Source organism: Antedon mediterranea, chromosome 4 (genome assembly GCF_964355755.1).
Source record: "Antedon mediterranea chromosome 4, ecAntMedi1.1, whole genome shotgun sequence".
NCBI lineage: Eukaryota > Metazoa > Echinodermata > Crinoidea > Comatulida > Antedonidae > Antedon > Antedon mediterranea.
This window is the reverse complement of record NC_092673.1, coordinates 4,401,138-4,425,961: the sequence shown is the minus strand read 5'-3', so window position 1 is coordinate 4,425,961 and position 24,824 is coordinate 4,401,138. Positions and strand designations below refer to the sequence as shown.

Genomic DNA, 24,824 nt, shown 5'->3' with positions numbered 1-24,824 from the left:
CACACTTTGTGATGTTCCCATATTTAAACCCATACTTAAGCTCTGTCTACACTATCAAACCATACACACTTTGTGATGTTCCCATATTTAAACCCATACTTAAGCTCTGTCTACACTATCAAACCATACACACTTTGTGATGTTCCCATATTTATAAACCCATACTTAAGCTCTGTCTACACTATCAAACCATACACACTTTGTGATGTTCCCATATTTATAAACCCATACTTAAGCTCTGTCTACACTATCAAACCATACACACTTTGTGATGTTCCCATATTTAAACCCATACTTAAGCCCTGTCTACACTATCAAACCATACACACTTTGTGATGTTCCCATATTTAAACCCATACTTAAGCTCTGTCTACACTATCAAACCATACACACTTTGTGATGTTCCCATATTTAAACCCATACTTAAGCTCTGTCTACACTATCAAACCATACACACTTTGTGATGTTCCCATATTTAAACCCATACTTAAGCTCTGTCTACACTATCAAACCATACACACTTTGTGATGTTCCCATATTTAAACCCATACTTAAGCTCTGTCTACACTATCAAACCATACACACTTTGTGATGTTCCCATATTTAAACCCATACTTAAGCTCTGTCTACACTATCAAACCATACACACTTTGTGATGTTCCCATATTTAAACCCATACTTAAGCTCTGTCTACACTATCAAACCATACACACTTTGTGATGTTCCCATATTTAAACCCATACTTAAGCTCTGTCTACACTATCAAACCATACACACTTTGTGATGTTCCCATATTTAAACCCATACTTAAGCTCTGTCTACACTATCAAACCATACACACTTTGTGATGTTCCCATATTTAAACCCATACTTAAGCTCTGTCTACACTATCAAACCATACACACTTTGTGATGTTCCCATATTTAAACCCATACTTAAGCTCTGTCTACACTATCAAACCATACACACTTTGTGATGTTCCCATATTTAAACCCATACTTAAGCTCTGTCTACACTATCAAACCATACACACTTTGTGATGTTCCCATATTTAAACCCATACTTAAGCTCTGTCTACACTATCAAACCATACACACTTTGTGATGTTCCCATATTTAAACCCATACTTAAGCTCTGTCTACACTATCAAACCATACACACTTTGTGATGTTCCCATATTTAAACCCATACTTAAGCTCTGTCTACGCTATCAAACCATACAAACTTTGTGATGTTCCCATATTTAGACATGACGATGTCATATCACTACCATATTTGGGTGTATCACTACCATATTTGGGTGTATCACTACCATATTTGGGTGTATCACTACCATATTTGGGTGTATCACTACCATATTTGGGCACTTTCTTGACTAGTTCGATAGTGTAGACAGAGCTTTAAAATGTCGAGTCAGGTTGAGGTATTTGCATACTGAAATATAAAGTATTTAAAAAACAACCAATTTCTAATTTTGATTTCTAGTTTTTCTTTTAATTATTTCTACATACAGTATACATACAATACACATTTATACTGGATTTAAATAAATTAAATATTCACAGTGTCTGACAATTGCACAATGCATTTCAAGGCGATCTCCCAAAATGTACAATACCTGTATGAGAAAATGTAGTATTAACCAGTAACATTTACATGTGAAGTGATGATATTGCATGGTGATGCATACATACAAATGAGAGTTAATATGACTGTGTATGAGAAGAAGCTGTATGATGCTCAATCCCCGGATGAAAAGAAGTTGTGATGTTTGTTTTAATAGTTATGTGAGAAAAAGTGTCTATATTGTTTAATAAAAACATTTAGAAATATTTTTTCCGATCAATTGAATATAAATAATATGTGAAATAGTTTTTAAATAACAAATTTCAGTAAATTTTGAAACAAATATACAATAATTTACTGCAAAATTTATTTTTATAGAATATAAATAATGTTTACACATTTTGTTGTTACATGTTGAGTCATACTAATCTTTGCCCAGTAGGGTTTTATGAAAATTTAGGTAATTATAAAACATTCCTAAGTACATCCTAACATTATATATATCATGTTATTTTAATATTTACTTTTACGTTTTATACATTTCTAAATCAAAATTAGTTAAGTCAAAATACTGATTAGGGTTATTCTAAAAATGAAGAGCGTCCTCTGTGATGTATTGTGGCATTGAAGCTGACGATTGACGCATTTAGAATTAAAAAAATATTTTAAATAATTTTAACTTTCTTCTGGAAATAAAAATATATATTTAAGTACAATTTCTCACTAGAGCATGTTAATATGTAAGCATGTACTATATATCATTTTATATTATAAAACTGTACTGGGCCTTACCGGGCGAAGATTAGTATGACAGCATTTTAAAGTTTTTACCATTCACAAGATTCATGACCCGCATATGATACAGGATGTAAAAAAAACCAATACTTTCTACATTAACTCTTGTAAGGTAACAGTGTATTAGCTATGAGATAAATCATGGTTCTGTCACATGGCTAGGATTTGAACCACAGAAATGTAAACCACAGTGTCAGTAAGTAGATGAAGTACATACTACAACTCAAGCAATGAAAAATAATATTAACTCATCAATATTGCGATAAAGAGTACACAAATAATACTAATAATTGACAATAATAAATTAAATTGAAATTAACAAAGACAAAACAACTTGACATAAATAGATTATAAATATGAAATTACAGTATATTAATAAAGAAAAATCTTTATAGAAATGTTAAGAAAATCAGTTAAAATTTGGTCCTATAATTAATTTTATAACTGTGATGTTTGACTGATATACATTTTATCAGCTTAGTATCATCCAAGTCTGGTTGTATTGGCGCCATTATTTTTTTTATTAAACCTACGGTTTGGAAGATCAAACCTTCTAAAAACAGACAGATCAATCATATTATAACAAGACATTATACTATTTTAGATGATGTTATCTATCAATACCTCTAATTATAACAATGTATTCATAGCTATTTTTAAATTTGTACAATCATATTAACTATTGATATAGAATCAATTCTATATTTAACTCCTTAGAGCACCTCAACGGAAAAATAACAAACATAAAAACAAACATAAGATAGGAAACCTATTGCACTATTGGTGGGATACAACAAATATTCAAAATATTAAATATGATAACAAATAGTGATAATAATATTAATAATGAAAAATACATAAATCCTTAACCTCTAAAAAAAGGTTAAGAACAAAACAATGGGGCAATGTTTGGGCAAGGTTGTCAGGGAGGAAAATCAGGAGGCGGGTGAATAATAAATGATTTGATTATGATGATGATTATAATGATTGATTATTTAGATATACTTAAAGATGTATTGTCCCCCAAAAACATGAAAAATGAAGATTAATTAAATCAGACTTTGAATAGTTTATTTTGTAGTTTAAGTTAATCATTTATGTCATTATAAAATAACATGATAAATGGTTAAATTCAACCAAAAATCCATTGGCTGGCAGCCAATTTGACCATTTTTTGCTTTAAATTACAGTTTTTTCAGGTAAATAAATTTTGTTTTGATCTAATTTTTGGTCAAAGTGGATAACTATTATGTGAAATTAAAATTGCATATTCAACAAAAAAATATTAAAAAATTATTTTTCAGGGGGACAATACATCTTTAAGTATGATTAATGGTGTGGTCATAAGTTATGAAATCATTGTCAAAATAGATTGAGCTTTGTAACAATTTCATATGTGTGGAACAGCATGTACGATATTAATGAAACTATGATGATGAAAATTTGATGATAATTAATGATGAAAATAATCATGATGATATTGATGATGATGAACAATGATAATTTAAACAATGAAACAATTCAAATTTGGGATTAATTAATGATAAACCTGGGTAATCAAACATAATCATCAAATAACCAAAGAGATTTGAGCAGATATTACATTTTTCAGGTGATTTATTTCGTGAGTAGCACATTATATTTTGCCCTTGACAACCTCGTCACCTTACTTCTTCTCTTCTGCCTCGTCTCCACCAAATGAAAAGCCGAATCGAGATGCTATTGGATTAACGTAACTCAGAATCTGGCCCATGATGCCTAAAGAAAATGATGTAAAGTTTAATAAAATTATCAGAAGAAAGCTTCATATTCATACTTTCAAACGAAAAACATTATATTACTTCTTGAATGATGTAATTTTAGCCTTTAAATGATCAGAAATTAGTTAAATCCATCTCAGAGCTGAAACATTAATCGAGACTGCTACTTGCGAACGACGACACAAAAATCTTTTTTTAGAGCCGAGTTTTGGGAATTTAAGACCCATTTGCCTATGAATTACAGGCGGCTGTATGGTGATAATTACACTTTCTAATTAGATTCTAAAACTAAAGTACGCTTCAAAGAAATTAATTAGATGGATTGCTGTCTATTCAACCATTTAATGAAATTGAATACAAGCTCCTTTTTTTAGTTGAAACATACATTATAAAGCTCTGCCTACACTATCAAAATAGTTTGACAAAAAAAATGTGATGTGCCCAAATATGATAGTAATATGTTCAAATATGGTAGTGATATGACATTATCATGTCTATATATGGTACATCACATTTTTGAAAACTGTGCAGACAGAGCTTAAGATGATGTGTTTTGTGTTCTGAAACATACCAAGTGATAATAACAAAAGGAATTCTATTTCCAAATAACCCCAAAAAATCGATATTATCTTCTAACATTACCAGAAAATGTATGTAAAAAGAACCAAACCTATATTTTCTATAGATGACCACACCCTCCCCCCCCCCCAACCCCTATCTACAGTATCAGTTCCTTAAGCCCTGTCGGCACTTTTTGACAAAAAAGGTGTGATGTGCCCAAATATGGTAGTGATATGCCCAAATATGGTAGTGACATCATCATGTCAATATATGGGCAGTTTGATAGTGTAGACAGGGTTTATATTTGCGTTTTGGGGTGTCGTGAGTCACATTCTAACATATAAATATAAATGTCAATCATACCTTCTTCTTCATCGTCGGCATTTTGGGCCGCTGCAAGTTCTTCGGGTGTTTTTTTCTTTCTCGTTAATCGGCCGGGATCATCTGGTATCACAAATTGTTCTTTTTTCTTTAAACCATACTAAAAAAACAAAAAATTCAAACGATTTGTAATGTATTGTATGTCCTTTATACTACTGTATAGTACTAACTGTACCATGCCTCTAGCTACAGTATGTACAGAGTGAGTGAGTGGCTGAGCGGTTAAGACAGTGGAACTGTAGGTCCAGTGTACACATAGCTCATGTGCACTTTAAAGAACCCAGTACATCTTTCGAGACTAGTAGGGCGTTACCCCGATGTACTAGTCCACACAAACACAGCCACTGTCACACACATCGCTGTGCAATTGTGACTGGACCGTTTTAGAGGTGTTTACCACCTGTTGGTCCCCATCCTTCACTAATGTACATACATCTTTTAGTGAGAAGTTGAATAAATAAATAAATACATGGTGATTACTAGTCTATTAATTATAAACATAGATTATAACATAGATCTAAGCGCCTTGATATGTGCGCTTTATACACCTTGTATGTTATCTACTGTGCAGTGTTCATAAATGAAACATGTGGACCCGTTGGTGGTAGCCTAAAGATGTGGTTTTTACAGCTAACTTGAAATATCTTCCTTTCTACAATTTCTACTTTAACTTAAGTGCGTCACAGAGCAATTTATTGTGATAAGACACTATAATACTCATAGAGGAATTCTTTGTAAACAATCCTATTTATTGACACTTATTCTAAATGAACTGTGCTTTAGATAATTCACAAGATCTATTCTAAATCACCAAAGAAGAAAATAATGAACATTCAATTATTTATATACTATATTTATCAAATATTGTCGTAGGGAAAGATGATATTGTCGTATTTTACAGTAATTCTAAAATAATAAACATTATAGATTAGCATATACAAATGACGTACTACAGTATAATCAACAGAACAAAAATTGAAGTATAGTTAAAAAGCCATCTATTATCATTTCTCCTGGTGGTCATAACTTTAGTCGGTTTATTCATGGAGTACAGTATTACTCCATGGTTTATTTTATTGACTGTACTGTAATCATACCAATCAAGTAAACATTTTATACTTGATTGTTAATGATAGCCAATCATGACTGATTGATCGTGAGTTGATCGTGAGTAAGAGAGTTTAAACAAATCACTAATTAACAAATATAAACAGTAAAATAACTGTACAGGAGTGATTGGGGGATTAAAATTTATTAATGATCTTAGTCTTTTTAATCACTGAATATCTTGTGGAATGACAAATTGTGAGTGGCACTTGATAAATCCAGACCAAAATTTACTAAAACTATTATTTAAAAATTAACTGCTCTTCTTAGACTTTAAAACTTGTAACATATGGGTTGTTATAGCTATGTATACTATTAAATTCACATTCAATAAAATTACCTACTTTATCTGAATTTACATTAATCTCATAGAAGCTTATAAATTCTTGAGAGGGTATTAATTCTGTATTAATGTCAAATATGTTCGCTTTTAATTACTTTCATTTTACTTAACTAAAACACAAAATCACATAAGCCTAGCTTTCTAGGTGAGTAGGTAATAATAAATCTCTAAAACTTTAGAATATAAACTCATTATTTGTGTTGTTTGTAAAATATTTCACGATTTACATTGACAGAGGATGAATGACTAATGTTCCTCATATGTCAAGCTAGAAGAATACTAAGCCTACGGTAAAATTTATATCTAGACATTTTCAAAACATCGCTTGATAATTATTTCCAGACTACTGGATTAGGAATGAATTAAGCTTGATATATTTTGATGACTTTTTTCTTCGAAGCTGTTCTCACCTGGGTAAAGACAGACAGACAACGTCTGCCATGTTTTGCTCAAAGGCAAAAAGCAAATTCATAAGAACAGTGTGGGGTATCCTAAAGCTCTGTCTACACTATCAAACTAGTTTGACAAAAAAAAGTGTGATTTACCCAAATAGGATAGTAATATGTCCAAATATGGTAGCGATATGAAATCATCATGTCCACATATAGCCACATCACATAAACTTTGATAGTGTAGACAGAGCTTAAATGCTATAGCATACTATAGTGAGAACTTACTTTATTTCTAATTTCTTGACGAACTTCTTCCCTTTCTGCTTCCTTTTTTACATGTTTTTGTTTCCGTTCTTCTTCTTGTAATCTTCTTTCTTCCAATAATTGTGCTTCCTTATCTTCTTCATCTTCGTCTTCTTCTCCTCCAGCCATCTTACCAATCTCACCTGAAATGAATATGTTCATAATCTTAGTATGTAGGTCACTTTACTTAAAGACCCCTTCCCTGCAATTTTGGACGTTTTTTTGGAAAATAATACATATATATCACTTTAAAAACATTAAACCATGTCATTCCTTGTCTTAAATGTACGTTTTATGGTAAATTATGATAAAAAGTGAGAAACAATGCACTACCTAAGTAGCTCGCGGCAATCAACCTCTCGTGGACGGTCTTAGGCCTAGCCTAGCAAGGCTTAGTTGGTAAACATCGGTAACGTACGAACATCATACGCTAGCTATATACCTAGCCTGACGTTGTATAGTTGCTGCATTAATTGTCTTTCTATTTTTGCCAGACTCCGTTGATACAAATTGGGGAAACCCAGTATTTTCGCTTAAAAGTTAGGAGTCTTCCATTTGTTTTGGCCTCACGATCGATCGAAAAGTGGGCGAATTACAGGTGAAAAACAAAAATATCAATGCGCGCAATGCATTTTGGGATTTATAGCGGGCCGCTATAATTATTAGAATCGACTTATTTTTCACATTTTTAACCGTTTAAAGACGAAAAAAGTTATCGCAATAGGACCATATAGTATTATTTTTTACATTAAATATAGTTTTTGATCTTAAATTAGATCTAAAAAAGGTAGGGAAGGGGGCTTTAACCTATAATTCAAGTAAAATCCACAAATCAATTTTTAAAAAGTCCACAAAAAAACCTAGACAAGAAATTTTATACAAAAAACATTGTGTATACAAACACTATAATCATTAATAATAACAACGTTGTCCTTTTTTATTTTTATAGATGGCGCTATACCATATACGAGATCTAATGGTAACAAGTCCAAGTCACAGAGACTCACTCATGATTAAGCTGCGTCGTTGACCAGCGAAAGCTAGAGTAAAAAACGTAAGTTTACGAATTTTATTCGACTTTGGATCATCCAAAAGAAAATTTACTTAAAATACTATAGTGATCCAGATGAACATTTTTACTAATATTGTCCTTGTCCTGTCGCTGCGAAATAAGAAATAATCAGTTATTAAAAAATAAATCACTCTCTTGAGAAACCAAAGGTAAGACGGAATAAATTTTATATAAGTGTTTGTCTTATAATGTAATCATACGATTAAAGCTTTGTCTATCCTAACAAACTAGTTTGACAAAAACAGGGATGTGCCCATGTGTCCCAATATGGTGGTGATATGCCCAAATATGGTAGAGATATGACATCATCATGTCCATATATGGGCACAACACATTTTTTTGTCACACAAAGTTTGATCAGGAGAATGTCGCTTAGTATTTGGATGCTACAAATTAAAAAGAATTTTTTTTTTAAATGTTACTCAATATAAACTGGTTTTTTTTATTCAAGAAATCTATTTCAAATTTTCAATAAAAAACTATTTCTTTTTAAACTATTTTATTTAAAACAAACAAATAACAGAATTGACATTTTTTTTATTAGTGATCTATTAGCAACTTTAGTACAGTATATTAAATATTTGAACAGAGACTATCGTTGATTACATTGAGTACAACGCAGAATGAGCTTGTTTTCCAAAGCTTTTATGCAGATTTAGCTTACGGCAAATAGTAGAATTATTCATGGCGACCTTCAACATGGCTCATCAACAACAGCAAAAGATATAAACCTATGTGGCTGACAAATTTCCCCTAATATACTAGCACCTTATGTGGAATAGCATAGCAATTATATATTATGAAAATAAAATATGAAATTGATCGGTACTGTACGGTGTCAATTCTATTATATTGATGTTTAAAATATTCATTAATTGTTGTGAAGTCGAACTTGGTTTTAGGGTTCTATGTTATACACACTTAATATTTTGTATGCCTTTTGGGCAAAATTCACTATATGATTTTCATGATTTAAAAAAAATACTATTTTTGTTTTATTTATTGTATGCATCCAACAAATAGGATATCAACATGACCGAAATTGTACTGTGTAAGGGGAGGCAGGGATTTTGGGAGGGGGAGCGGGAGTAGGGTGTATCTACCTTAACAAGAGCTAAAATGATGATATTGAAACAAATACTAATTTAACAAAGAAACACCTACTTTCATTGTACTTACCTAACATATCCATGGCTGCTTACTGTTTGCAACTTGCTGATACAGCAATCTAAAAAAATTAAAATCAACCAAAATTCTACAAAAATTACAATATTGTCAGGACGCCACCTCAAAGCTTCATCCTATGCTTCCCAAAATATTTATCAGTAATTTTCAAGTTTCTATTCACAATTTTAATTTTTATATAGAGATATTAATTATTGAATACAATAGATCGTGTGTGCAAAGAAAAAGTAAAACAGAATGAGATGGAAAGTATGGTGAGCAAATGATGCAAAAAAAAGTGGAGTATGGAAAGAAAAAGGGATTTTTTTTAACGGATAAAAGCGATGGGTGCATAGGACTAAAGCATGACATGGTGTCCCAACAACACTGCAATAGAAATGTTGTTTTTACCTGTGGCGCTTTTTAATTTGTTTCCTAAAATCATCTTTGCTGCCATACTCGCCATGTTGAACGATTTGTTTAACAAACAGCAAACACAGAAATGAATTGCCCGCTAAGGAATCTCCAAGGACCTAGATCAGGAACAAAAGAGAAGAGAGGATAGGACTTGTTGATAAAGCTTTGCCAATGTTTAGCTAAATCATCACTAATCAAATGAAAGTAAAACTATTATAGGTATATTAACACCTAGCTTTTTTGTATGATTTAAACTGTAAAAGGGTGGAGTTCAATGATCTTTTTTTAGAAATGTTTTTTTTGGAGATGTATTTATAAAATAGATCCTTCGAAGATTCCAAAGTCTAGGTAACCATTTGTAGTGCTTATCCAAATGAGGACAATATCAAATTGACACCGTATACGCCCAAATGAGTACTTTTAATCAGTGTCATTTTAATTAATTCCTTAATGAAACTCTGTACTGTTTTTTTAATATGATCGGCTATGGTAACCTAACATGAAGCGTTTCATTAATTATTTCTCATTTTTCCAACTGTCATAAAAACTAAATAAATATAGCTAATATAACGATGTATATGGTGCAAAATATGTATAAATCTCTGTCTACACTATCAAACTAGTTTTTAAAAGTGTGATGTGCACAAATATGGTAGGGATATGCCCAAATATGGTAGTGATATGACATCATCACGTAAAGTTTGATAGTGTAGATAGATTTTCTGAAATTTACTATATCCATAGAGAAATATTTTTTCAATAAAATTATTAGTTTCTTTTTTTATTATAAAACATCTCTACAAATACAGTAAAAGTAAATAATAGAAAATAAGCATTGATTTTAATGTAGATTTAGTACGACGTAATCAGCATCTTCCACGAATTATCCTCAATGAGACAATAGCCGGTGAATTTCTTGCTCCTGATAATTGAGTAATTTTCACACCTACACAAAGCTATCTATAAATATCCTTACACTAATTAATAATTTACCTACTCATTTGCACAAACAGACCAAAGAGAAGAGGTTGCAAGGTCCATAATAATTACATGCTTCAAATAGGATATTGATTGGCTTACAAAACATATGATGAAGAATGAAATACAGGAAAACATATTAGACTTCCAAAGTTTCCCCTTAATAGGGGTGTCATGTAAATAGGGTTGGGGGAAGGGATACATAAATTACTCTTATATTCATTTCACTGGGAAATATCTCCCTAATATAAAGATAAAGAATGAAATATAGAACTTATTAAGGAGATATCTTCGGGACCCTCCAAGGTGTCCCTTCAATAGGGGCGTCCTGTGGATAGGGGTTTTCTTATTGTATTAGGTATTAGGTTATATAAGCTTAATATGTTTTTTCTTTTGAGGCAGAGTAACACAACACAGTATAAATATAATACTTCCACATGATCATAAAGGAAAAATAATCACAAGAAATGAAGCAATCGCATTGTATATTTTTTTGCTGATAATATAAGCATGCGTTGATGATTGTACTATGTTGCTTCATCACGTTGGAACCATGTGATATTTATAAAAAAGACCAAATTGCTACGCACCATAAAGCATCAAGATAATTATGTACAAAGTTGCAAAAACTGATAAGAGAACAAAGAAGTATTTCAACCAAATCTTTCCATCTATTAATAGTTAATTAACTTTCTAATGAAGGTAGCTAGAATTAATCTAGTTTCTCCTAATGAGCTTATGGACTTGTTTTCGATATTTTACACACTGTAGATCTGATTTCACAACATACTATAGTAATTTGTTGGCAACCAAATGCATAATATATACGGTACATTTAATAATACAAACATGCTCACAACATAAGAATTGTTGGCAAAGATGTTAAATTATGTTTTATAATGTGTGCATGAATTGACACAATATTATGCAAATTATGCTTAAGTTATGTGTAAAGCCCTGTCTACTCTGTCAAACTACTGTACTATAGTTTGACAAAAAAAGAGTGATGTGCCCAAATATGGTAGTGATATACCCAAATATGGTATTGATATACCCAAATATGGTAGTGATATGTCCATATATGTATCATTATGTGCATATATGGGCACATCACAATTTTTTGTCACATAAAGTTTGATAGTGTAGACAGAATATACAATAATCAGATGGTGATACTCAATTTTGGGTTAATTTTATTTTTTTCTTACAGTACTGTAAAATGTATAAAAATCGTTTACATTGCTTCAAGTTTGGACTAGAGTATATAATGGTAAGTCATAATGCTTTCTTTTTAATATATATCCTCGTTAATACAGTCTCATTCTGCATGTAGACTATTATATAAAATTCCAGGCACCTTTTAATAGTTTAAGTGTATGCTATAATAAAGAGAAACCTATTAAACGTCAGTTTTATCATTCTAGACTCTTTGCACTTTAATATAAAGCTCCCTTTGCTTTATATCCCTCATTAGACTAGTGAAAAAAATGTTTTGCTCGCTAATAATTAAAAAAGAAAGTTCTGACTGAAATTGCAATATATGGTTCTTTCATAATATGCTATTTATATGCTAATTTGTTTTTTTACAATAATATTGTATTTTAAATTTTGTTTTCAAGTACAGTAGCTTCAAGATAAATACAAAGGTTGGGGCGACTTTTTCTCATTCTCACAGATTTCCTCATCTTTATCGTTTCAAATTAATTAATTAAATTTCAGTATATCACCGGGCGGTTTAGAATTACTGTTCTATGCCTGATTTGTTTACAATATATAATTACAGTTATATAAATCATACTAAAAAATTAAATGGGAATGTACATAATATAACAATTTATATGTAAATATATTATATTTAGAGATTTGCGAAAATTAATATTTAAATGTTTTGTTCTTTTGTAGACTAATGAATATTTAGATTTTATATATTTATAATTTAAACAATTTTTTAGGATTTCATATTGTAAATAGCAGATGTTATATCTTTAGGTTCTCATACTCAAAAGGTTATTTAGCTTTTGTCTAAATCTATAGACATTTTTAATAAGCATGTCAAAAACATTGTTAACTTGTTTCTCAGAAACTGCATACATAATTAATCAGAGGGCTCACTAATACACTGAAAAAAGTGAGCCAAGCCATTATGATTCTACTGTAAATTTCTAACTTTTTCGTATTATAAAGTGTTGCCTCATTTTTTACGAGGTTTTATATTTTCAAATAATTATTATTATTTATTTAAATAATTTATGCATACCATAAACTTAATGTATGTTTTCATACTCTTCAGTACTACCACTGGATAGACCCCTTTCTGAGCCTCTTTTCAATACCTCCGTAATCACCCATCATTTGAAATGCTACAATGTTAACCTAATCTCTCTGAATACGCAATTACTGTGAATGACTTGTGTAATTACCAGCCAACTTTGCTGACAAATATCTGAATGTAAAGCTCAGCAAAGATAAATAGCTGAAACATCAACATTTTTCACACTTAATCTGCCTATAGCATTGGAATGTTCTGATCTTGCGGATTCTTGTCTCAAAATGCATAATCAACTTAGACTATCGGTAATAATACTAAGATGACAAATAGTACCATGGGTATTGGGTTGACTAAACTGCCATGTTTTGTTTAATACTTTAATCTTTGATTGGGACCCCATCATTTTAAACTTCATTTTTAATTACATAAGATATCCTGAAAAGAATAAAATATTTCCAATAAAATGCTAAAAACAATATATAAAATAATCACCAAGAAGGGGAAAATTAAATAAAAATAAAAAAACTAAATATTTTAATAGAGTAGTAGAGCAGATGAAAAAAATTTTTTTTACAGTGATAACTTTTCACAACAAAATATTTCTGTTTATAATAGTTTACTTATAGATTAGTAAAGTATGCTAATGAACTAAAAGTCCTAAAAGGGCATGAAAGCACCAGACTAAGACAGATCTTGTTTTTGTGCCAAAGGGACTACTAATATAATCTACCAAATGTCGGAAATGCCTCCATAGACAATTTAGTATTTACAATTTCACAAAAGACTGAAATAGCTCATTTTAAAATGAGTGGAATAAATTTGAATAAACACAAAGCTTTTAATTCTATTTATAATTTCCATCTTTTTCATCAATAATTAGTTGTTAAAAGATTTGGAGTACAGTCATTTTTATATCATATCTCCTAATGTATGCTCAATTTTACATACCATCAGATTATTCACCAAAAAAAAGAAACAGCGTCTATGTATTATACCAATGAAGAGATCTCAGAAAACAATTTTTCATTATTTTATTATTTAAAAAATAAATTTTAAAAAACATAAGATATTTTTACTGATATAAAACCCTACAGAATATCGCAAATATAAATTACAATACAGTGCCGAACATGGAGGTATAACATTAATTTTATACCTCTATGTATGGTGCTGAATGTATATAAAATGATAATCTATTTTGTGAATAATGTAAACAGTACTGTTACAGTATTATTAGATGAAGAACACGTATCATTTAAATTACAATGCTTACTTTAATTTTCATTAAAAGCCATCTGTCGACATGACGACCAGAATCAATTAGAAGTATTGTGGCAGACAATAGAATGATATACTAACAAATAGAATAGAGAGTTAACAGAAGCAAACTTTCATTAAGCTCTATCTACACTATCAAACTAGTTTGACAAAAAAAAAGTGTGATGTGTCCAGATATGATAGTGATATGCCCAAATATGGTAGTGATATGACATCATCATGTCCATATATGGGCACATCACATTTTTTTTTGTCACATAAAGTTTGATAGTGTAGACAGGGTTAACAGACTATTAATTCAAAGACCGGAGTCGTTGGCTTTAACATTATCCTTAAAATCTTTCAAATCGGACAAAATAAAGTATGACAAAATCAACCATTCAAATAGAAAAGATACCATAGGTATTATAATATACAATATTACATTTTTTTTCAACTGTACTGATTACAATTTCTCTTTCTGTTGAAATTATGTTTTACATTACTATTGATTCTCAGTACAGTAAAAAACATAAAACTATTATATTTTAGCAATATACAAAACATGTTATCTTTTCATATCCATTTTGATTGATTTTTATTTCTAAATTCTTGATTATGAATATTTATTGATTTCCTTTTTAAAAGATGGCGAAGGCAAATTGCATTATTGAAATAGCAGTAATATCATAATGAAAAACGAACAAAAAATGTTGATAAATATTTATGTAAATTGTTCTAGACTACAAGAAATTGAATAACTCATAAATATTCATGAATTTAAAATTTGCATAATGATATACTAGCAAAAATACTGATTCAAAATTTTAACTATGAAGCATTTACACTTTTTCTACAGTATGCACGTTATCTGAATAATTCTAGCTTTCAGCGTAAATACATCCCTACGGACTATTACGCTGCTAAAATGCTTATCCTGCTATCGAGTCCATCCTATTAGTACATTCTCAAAATTCTGCTAGAAAATTCATGATTATAGGAGTCTCCGTTTGTCTGTAGATATCTTTTAATTAATACTAATTACACCGTCGGTCCACTTGAGGGGAGAGTGGCTGTTTAAGTATATATTTGCACTGACACATAATACAATATCAATAACATATGTTACCATATATTTTACAATTGACAGTAATTAAAAATCATTTTTTTAGAAGGATTTTAAGGTTAAGTATGAAATATTGCACAAAGTGTTAAAATACTACAAAAAATATAACAATGAAAGGGATATATAATTATCTGGATGTGTGCATGGAGTTTTATAACTCCATAATGTGTGTGACTTTTGGATCTGTTGGGGTCATATGTCATATAATAATGAATGTAGATGTCATTATATGGTTGTCATTAGCTGACTGCGTATCTGAAACTCTATTTAGTTTGTCCATAGGGGTTAAAAACCGATTTAGATTTTTCTGTAACTAAGTTTTCAATTCCGTTTACCGTAGCAAATTATAAATACAACTGTGCTTGTTAAAAATTACATTACTAGTTTAAAGGGCATTTCTCTTTGTTTTTGTATTTTAATACTTGTTTATTATTTTATAAAAAGTAGATATATTAAGTAAGATTACTTTAAAAAAAAAATAAAACACATTATTTAAAAATTATACAGAGTACAGGGTTCGGTTTATTTTTCATACGTATACTAATCATGAAGACAAGAGGTTATAATGTAAATTAAATTAATATATAGATAGAGCTATGTACATAGATATTGCATTAATTTGTGTTCTATATATAGGAAAATAATGATATCCTGTCTGCAATATTGTCGGCAAGCCTCCTTTGTTCATCAAACTTCCTTAATTGATATTTTAATGTATAATTTATTGAATACATATTTTAGAAAACAAGCTAGCTATTCATCAGCAAATAACAACATTGCCAATGCTTTGATTGTGGTTTCATTCTTAAACAATTTCTTATTTATATTTATGGACATTGTCTAAATTCATAATCTATATGTTCAGTACATACTTGGTCAACATCAAAGACCTCAATGGTCTGAAAGATGAGCTGTATTTGGCATTGCCCATAATAGTTTATTTCATCCGAAGAGTGTGAAAGACTTCGGCTAGGTCCGTGTTTTTTTATACAATGATCTTTTGCGATGAGATCTGACAATGACCCAGGAGGTCAAATGGCTTGAACAGAAAATTAAAGCAGATATGCAGCAATAAAGACATAATATATAAATATCATGAACTGAATAAAACAGTAAATATAATACTGTAGTAGATGGCTGAACTATACCTATATCAAACATTTTCTAGTTTATCATATTCTAATGTAAACATTGTGGCTCTATTAGAACTAATATATCAGGTGGTACCGCAGGCATATGTTTTTTAATGTTCTTATTTTTCAACATGCAAACCTTCAAAGAATATTGAAGCTACGCTACATCTTTTATGGTATTAGTCAGTATTTTAGAACTATCAATATGAGCCTGCGCAATGCCTTCGGAAAAGATTTTAACAACTAATGATTTTATGAGCCTGATCAAGTAGATGGTGGAAAAGTAGACACGTTTTTACCACACAGATTAACACAAGAAATAAAAAACTAATAACCCATGTAAATGCTAGAACAATTTATAATTTATCTGAGATCCTACCATAAGTATGCCAATTTGAGGGGGGTGATAGAAATTTAATAACAGAAATGAAATGAATGTAAACAAAAAAATGATAAAGAGGAAAAAGAAAAATAACAGCAGAGATGGAAAGATTTGAAGATAAATAATATAAAAGCTTTGCAACTTACTATAAAGACTTGGCTAGTAAATTGAGTGTCTGTAAGCTGCACTCGTTCTCAAAGAACAACTTAATGAGCTTGCTATGAAATCGATTGACAGCATTTACATATGGAGTCATGCATATCTAATACCTTACAGCCAATCAGATGCAAGCATTTTTAGAGTCCTTTTCTACTTTAGGGAGAAGGAGTAATTTGTGTGACATTGTGAGTGAAAAATCAATAACCGGTCATAATATGAAAACAGTAGAAATATTTTAATAGTTCAGAATATTAAGTAATGACAACAAGCAAAATGTTCTGAATTGAATTCATTAGGATCCCTGAGGAATTTGAGATATCGCTCAATGACATTTGGTTAATTTTTAAGCAACAAAGACGTTTTATTAAATTAATAATTAACAACAATTCATAAAGCCTTCTCAGATTAACTTTGCTTGGATGAATAATACAATTAAAATTTAAATTCATGAAATAGTAGATCTGTTTATTAAGGAATTAAATTAGCATTATACATTGAATATTATTATGACTGAAAATATAATTTATTGACAATTATCATCATTCAGTGTTACAATAATTCATTCCAATCATTCAATCTTTTATTTCTGAATCTCTGGTCCATAAAAAGTAAAATTACGTATAAATTAATTTTTTTTTAAAGAAAACTGTACTACTCTTCATTTCAGGATGGCATTCCACATGGAGAGCATCTTTGACTTATATAAGTCTAGGAATGCACTGATCATCGGTCAGTGTTACCAAGGAAGAGTGAAATTACACTTTTAAGTACACCAAGTAATTTCACTTTTCCCTGGTGTAATACAATAATTAAAAATATGAAGTCACTTAATGTACCAATTATTATTACGATTGCATTATAATTTAGTAAGCTTAAAATGACTGTTATTAAGGTTCGAACCAATGCATTTACAGTAACACGTTTTGGTGTTAAAGACGTGTGGTGAACTAGCAATGACACGTCTATCAATATTTGATGCAGGTGCCTGGCATTATTATTACTTGCGTCGTTTACTTCAAGATTACCGGTATTAACGCACGGTGCTTGCTTCATAAAGCGCATTTACCTGATTAGTGGACTGCATATCTATCAAAATATTTATACTACACTCATTTCTACTAATGATATTATGCCACGCTTGGAAATATACAACAGTGTATAATTAATTTTAAACTGTAAAACTATCTGTTTTACTAAATTATATTCATTTGAGCAAGTATAAGAAATAATAGCTAGTTAATTACATTAATGGAAACATAATTTATCTTGCTAGAACACCTTTAACTGATTCTAATGAGGTCTTTTAATGAAAGTAATTATAATGTTTAATTAGTTATAGACAAAATAAATACCAATAAATCCTTGTTTCACACAATTTTTAATTGATGACACATAATTATAATATTGCATTAGAATATGGTATTCTGTAAAGCCTGGTTTCCATAAAATCGCTACACGACAGAGCGTAGCGATTCTATGTAAACGCTAGAATTTATCGGGTATCTAGTACGCGAGTGCTAAATATTCTTTGGTACGCGTATACGATTCATCGCCGACAAAATCGGCAAAGTTGAACATGGTTGAACTTTGCCGATTTGACTGCGATGAATCGGGGAGCGTTCCCGATTACGTCGGCGACATCTGCGCGTGTAGTGATTAATGGAAACGCTATAGCGATTTTAATGAAAACCAGGCTTTAGTGTTCAATATAACATTTTTAAATAGCCCTACTTCTTTTCTTCTATAACAGGTTCTAATATGGTAGTATAATTACATGCAACTGCTTGTATTGATTTAGACTTGCCCCAAGTCTGTATTTATTGTCTTTTTTTTTATATTTATTTGTTTTTATTTCGACCGCGATATCCAAACTCAAGTAATACACGTATGAAACGCCATATGTGCAAAAATATTTATATTTTTACTAATATTAAGACAAAACTCTGTCTGGAGCCCAGACTAGTATTGATTATACTGGACAGTGAAATTGTGAGCTATCCATCCGTTATGCCCACTGCAATAACACTGAATACTGTAGTAGTTATAATTTTCATATAAACTCAATGTTACATTATTAATAATCTCTGAGCTGTAAATCAATGTTTAGCATTTGATATAAACATTCAAAGGTTAAGACTGTAGTAATACACATTTCCCAGAATATTATTTCCATAAATAGAACTGACCAAATTTGCAATAACTACATAATTAAACGCCAATTATTAGATTACAATCCACATGGTTTTGTTATAGATAAATTCTAAATTACATCTTAATCGAAAACTGTATAAATACAGAATTCTTTTTATTGTATAATTAATCTGAAAAACAATGTTGTTGACGATAATTAACAGTAATGATAGAGATAATGTATATTGACAATATTGTGATATGATTATGATTAATAATTATTTTAGTAAATATTTAATATCAAGATGCATATTATCCTGCAATATTTAATCAAATGTAGAGGGCAGTAGACTGGTTATAAACATATTTTTGTTTACTTTTAAATTACAACACCCTGGTATTTAAAAATCCATTGGAGAAAAAATCCCATTTCATATTAGTCAATAGAGTCTTTTTCACCTAACGACACAGTTATACTAATTAATAGATTACCTGCTAATTTTCCGCTTGGTTAATAAACCCACGCAAAGTCTCACATTGTTTGATATTTTCACATTGTATAAAAACGTTCGGCAGATTCAAGCATGAATTACAACCTTTAAATTTCTCATTATATGTAAACCTCAGGGGTTTAATACTACTAAAACATAAACAACAGTGTCTATGATGACAACTAAGATAATGCATTCAACTACAATACACGTATCTGTCCATTTCTGCAAATAAATGAGAATATGAAATATAGGTCTCCAACTACAAAGCATGTTTTCCCAAAAGGATATTTAATTGAAAAGGTATTAACAAGAAAACACCAATTTTGAATATGAAAAATGTCTACTTCTAATTTAACAAATAAATTACACAGACTAACAGTGGTGTTGGTAGTCTCTGAGTAGCTATTAACTGGAAAAAACAATAGCCTCCAAATGATGATGATGATGATGATGGTAGGTGGGATTGTCCAATTAGAGGGCTGGTTGAGAAACTATATTATGCATTCTTTTTCTTTTTTTTTAACACCTCATTTATATAGGGTGACCCTAAACAGCATATGCTGACAATCAAGGGGCCCTCTTGATGAGTGACAGTGGCTGTGTGTATACTAGTACATCGGGGTAACCCCCTACTCGTCTTGAAAAATGTACTAGGTTCTTTAAAGTGCACATGAGCCAGATGTGTACACTGGACCTACGGTTTATAGTTCTTATCCCAGAAAACTCGTTCTACCACCAGAACCATAGAGCGAGTGAAGCTTGAACCCTTGCCGATGTTAATACGGCAAGGTATTGCAGTTCCACTGTCTTAACCACTTCGCCACTCACTCTCTTTCTTCAGAGAGAGCGGTTATTGTTGATATATCCATTGTATAGTCCACATACAGATAGGCTGCAATATCAGTACTTCTATGAATGGATGCCTAGTTGGTGACAAGAATGCTAGTTGATCATATCCAGTACCGTTTGATTTGATCATTTGGGAAACCACCTAACGACATTGATGTAAAAACTCAAATGCAAGAAATATTTAATTTTAATTTTAAATTAACTGCAAATAGAACTGATTGCAAACAGGAATTGGTCGAATTGAATAGGGCGAATAAATGAATAAAAACATTGTTTATTCAAAAACGTTTTTTAAAAAATCGGACGTTGCATTCATCATGTAAGATCACATAAAAAATGTTATCATTTTATAGCATCTGGTTACTTCTCATTTTCATACACATGAGAATTCAGAAGTAATTGCAAATTAGTTATAAAGGTCAACTATTGCAATTAATAGATGACATCACGATTTGATTTGGCAACATTTTGACCACAGAAGACTTTTTTCTAAATGTACACATTTTAAATGTTTTAAATATTTATTTTAATTTCTGCATTTAATGACAATCACACATTTATTCAAACAAACATACAATTATGCTACATAATAATAATTTCTAGCATTATCAGATATTGTACTCCACTTCTTATTTGTCCAAATTTTCAAAATGTGATTTCATCTAGTTTTATAATAACTTCTTTACGTTAAACCAGTATAAATAAATACATGTTGAAAACACTGGTATGATTAATATTTAGTGGAATATTGATTGATTGATCTAAAGAAAAAATATCTTATCTCTGGTTTGGTAAATACTATTATGATATGATCACATTAATGAAATAAAATCAAAATTCATAAATTTGAATGCACATTCAGAATATTTGGTGGTATAGTAAGTAAGACAGTGAGAGCTGTAGGATTCTAGGAAATGATGTTGACAGATCTGTATCAAGTAAATTTATTCAAAAATGTTTGCCTCGTAATTGTAAGATTGTACAATTTGAAACACGAATCTGGAATAAAAGATGAAGAGGAAGCTCAAGATAAATTACTGTCAAGTCATTTTGTCAGAGATTTAAACGAATCCAAGCTTATCGTAGCCACGTCTAGTCATTTCAATCAATTTTATTTGCTAAATAAAAAACAGAATATGCAATCGATTGTATCAGTGCTACCGTCCAATCAGAATAGTGCGTTTTAAAGCAAATGATTATTTGTAGGCCACGGTATGGATGATGACAATGAGTTTGTACTTAATTACCTTCGCCGTTTCTTTATAAGCCTACCGTATTTACAAGCAAGCTTATCTATTTGGGTTATTCCATTCCAAATGAAGGGGAGATATTTTTTTAAATTATGATTATTGTAATAACATACATAACTAGAGGGTACTCCGAGAGTACAAACCTCTGCCTACTGTAAAATTCCCTTACATAAAATGTCCCTGGAAAATATATATATATTTTTTTTAATTTGGCTAACTGCACACTACAAAGTTGTGGATGAGAGTTTGGTGTAATGGTTATGTATCCAGCCTCTCACAGTTGAGATTGCTGGTTCAATTCCTGCTGAGGTTTTTTTTTAAATTATTTTTTTATTTTTTTTTTTTTGTGGACCTTGATCTTTGACCCTGACCCTTCAAAGTTTATATGTTGAGTCATTGATCATTGTGGCTAAGTTTGTTGAGAATCGGATAAAAACTGTGGTCTGTAGGCAGTAAAATAGTTTTTGTTAATTGTGACCTTGACCTATGACCTTTTGCCCTTGACCTTTTCCTCTTAAAATCGAACTCGTCCGAGCTTTTGGGGCATAGATCATTGTGGCCAAATTTGGCCAGATTTGAATGAAAACTGTGGCCTCCAGGCTGTTCACAGACACACACACACGTCACACACAAACATACAGGGGTGAAAATATAACCTCCTTGGCGGAGGTAATAAATAGTTGAAATAAATAAGTAAAATAGATTTTAAATATTATATTTTAAATTAATTACCTAGAATATAAATTTTAATAATTACTATAGTATGTGAATTAAATTTTTCTTATATTATATAGTAAATAAAAATAATATAAAGTATAAATGGTTTACAAATGAAAATATTATACTATATTAATATTCTTTATTATTTATAGCTTCTTTGATTACCAGTCTACTATAATATAAATCCATGCTAAACATTAAAGTTACTCTGAATATCTAAATAGGAATATATATATATATATATATAAGAACTAAACAAAGTCTATTGAGTGCTATTTTGCAGAAGAATATTATGATTATAATGAGAATTTAATGCTGCAAATCTCTATAATATATTGTCCAAATAGGGAAGTGAGAAGCTATTATCTTTATAGCAATAATGTGCATAATGTTTGCTACAGGCAGCAATTGGTAATACGTTTTAGGGTATAGACGTAAAATACAATTCATTACAGTAGTCCAATCAAAGACAATCAATGTTTTTCTATACCACATTTCATTTCACATCAGGTTGCCCAAATATTTATCATTTTTTTACCACATCTAGTTTACCTTGACCAGGAGTTTATGTTTTCACCACTGTATGTTTGTATATGACAGAGCTTCGTTTCGATGGGGGAACGGTCAAAGTCAAGGTCAGTGGTGTAACGACTATGAGCGCTCACTGACTAAACCTAGGGGCCCAGAAGAAAAAAACGGACATTAAAATATTTCAAACGCCCAAGGTCTCAGGGAACCTTGGTTCCTAAACCAGGATCCTTAGGTCTCTACGTTACGCCACTGATAAGAACCCACAAAAAAACATATTTTTTTATTTACTGCCTGCAGGACACACTTTTTATTAGAATTTCGACAAACGTGTGGGAGGGAATGTATGAAAATTATAATGTAGGAAAATGTTTGCCCTCTACAGTAGGTTTTAGAATTTTGGAAAGAAGTTGATATTTCCATGGTTTGAGAACGTGTTATGTTTGTTTTAATTCAATATAATTCAGCCTGTGTTTTTGTACAAACAAAATATTAGATGCTGTTGTTGTCTAAACATCTGTTTCAAAAACATATTGTACTTTACAGACATAATTAGATATTTGCATAAGCTCTGACATTATTCTATTTCTTTGAAACAGATGTCAATTATGTGTTCACTCAAAGTAAGGGTCTAGCAAGCCCATCTCTAAAGCTTTGTCTACACTATCAAACTAGTAACAAAAAAGTGTGATGTGCCCAAATATGATAGTTGATATATTTAAATATAGTAGTGATATGACATCATCATGTTCATATATGGGCACATCACATTTTTTTTTCACATAAAGTTTGATAGTGTAGACAAAGCTTAAGATCGTGAAGTGACTTGCCGATAATTATCAACCACATTTCAATTGGTTAATAGTTAAGAAAATACTATAAATTACATTTCAATTGTTTCACACACAACAATACGTATGCTGTTAACACTATCGTAAAAACCATCTAAGCAAATAGTGAGTGAGTGGGGCAGCCCTAAGAAAAAGAAAGTAAGAAAAGCATCGTCCAGGAATCGAAAACACAATCATTAGACCGCTGACTAATTGGCAGCCGTTAAAGCAAGTCAGTGCCGTCACACTTTTTACATGATTACTTTACTGTAAAAATGTGCATTTCAATTATCATGTATTGTGAGATTGATTCATTATAATTTATGTTTAAATAATTATTCATCAATTCATAATAATAGTAATACATTAATTACATTACCTTCTGTAGTTAATCAATAGTGTAATTGTTGAATAATTCATGTATGTTTATTTATTCATAACTAGGCCTATATCAATTATGAATGTATTAATTTTACAATTAAAATCTACTAGCCTATATTATTACAGTATTATTAACAGCAATACCCAGCTTAACAGAGCTTTAAGCCGAAGATGAGCCACTTTGAGCTAAATTCTGGGAATGAATCATAACATATAGCAGGTTGTTGTACTTTTTTATACTCTAACAATACTCCACCACACCTCTTATAGATAGATGCAGTAGCATTGTCTCAGACTCAGGACAACCTGTCCCTAGCCAGGCCTACGTTCTTAATTAAATTCATTATAATGTATGTTAAATAATTAAATACATACCCTACCTGCCAACGCAATTTGATATCTTTTTGACGCAGTAATAATAGCAATTTAATTAATTATTTTAAGATGGACGAGCCATCAACATCTTTGTTTTTATGG

The 24,824-nt window shown here is 30.5% G+C and overlaps 1 protein-coding gene across 7 annotated transcripts; it reads right to left on the bottom strand.

Moving 5' to 3' along the window:
* Positions 1 to 1,472: 1,472 nt before the first annotated feature.
* On the bottom strand, positions 1,473 to 24,824 carry LOC140046381 (complexin-like). Of its 7 annotated transcripts, none has more exons than XM_072091012.1 (5): positions 24,723 to 24,824; positions 9,856 to 9,977; positions 7,191 to 7,351; positions 5,046 to 5,163; positions 1,473 to 4,119 (listed from the first exon to the last, which is right to left on the bottom strand). In XM_072091012.1, exons 2-5 carry the CDS (start codon positions 9,908 to 9,910, stop codon positions 4,028 to 4,030), a joined length of 426 nt encoding a protein of 141 aa, XP_071947113.1. In that variant the 5' UTR covers positions 9,911 to 9,977; positions 24,723 to 24,824; the 3' UTR covers positions 1,473 to 4,027. The 7 variants fall into 7 exon arrangements, with proteins under 7 accessions (XP_071947113.1, XP_071947114.1, XP_071947116.1 ...); XM_072091013.1 differs by having other exon boundaries at positions 24,728 to 24,824; XM_072091015.1 differs by lacking the exon at positions 9,856 to 9,977 and adding an exon at positions 9,460 to 9,508 and having other exon boundaries at positions 24,723 to 24,817.

Excerpts from the sequence above, each read along its gene's own strand:
- LOC140046381 (XM_072091012.1), bottom strand. The coding sequence starts at position 9,910 with ATGGCGAGTATGGCAGCAAAGATGATTTTAGGAAACAAATTAAAAAGC. Across the intron at positions 7,352-9,855 it reads CAAATTAAAAAGCGCCACAG|GTGAGATTGGTAAGATGGCT; the intron begins GTAAAAACAACA and ends TATTCATTTCAG. Across the intron at positions 4,120-5,045 it reads TGCCGACGATGAAGAAGAAG|GCATCATGGGCCAGATTCTG; the intron begins GTATGATTGACA and ends CATTTTCTTTAG.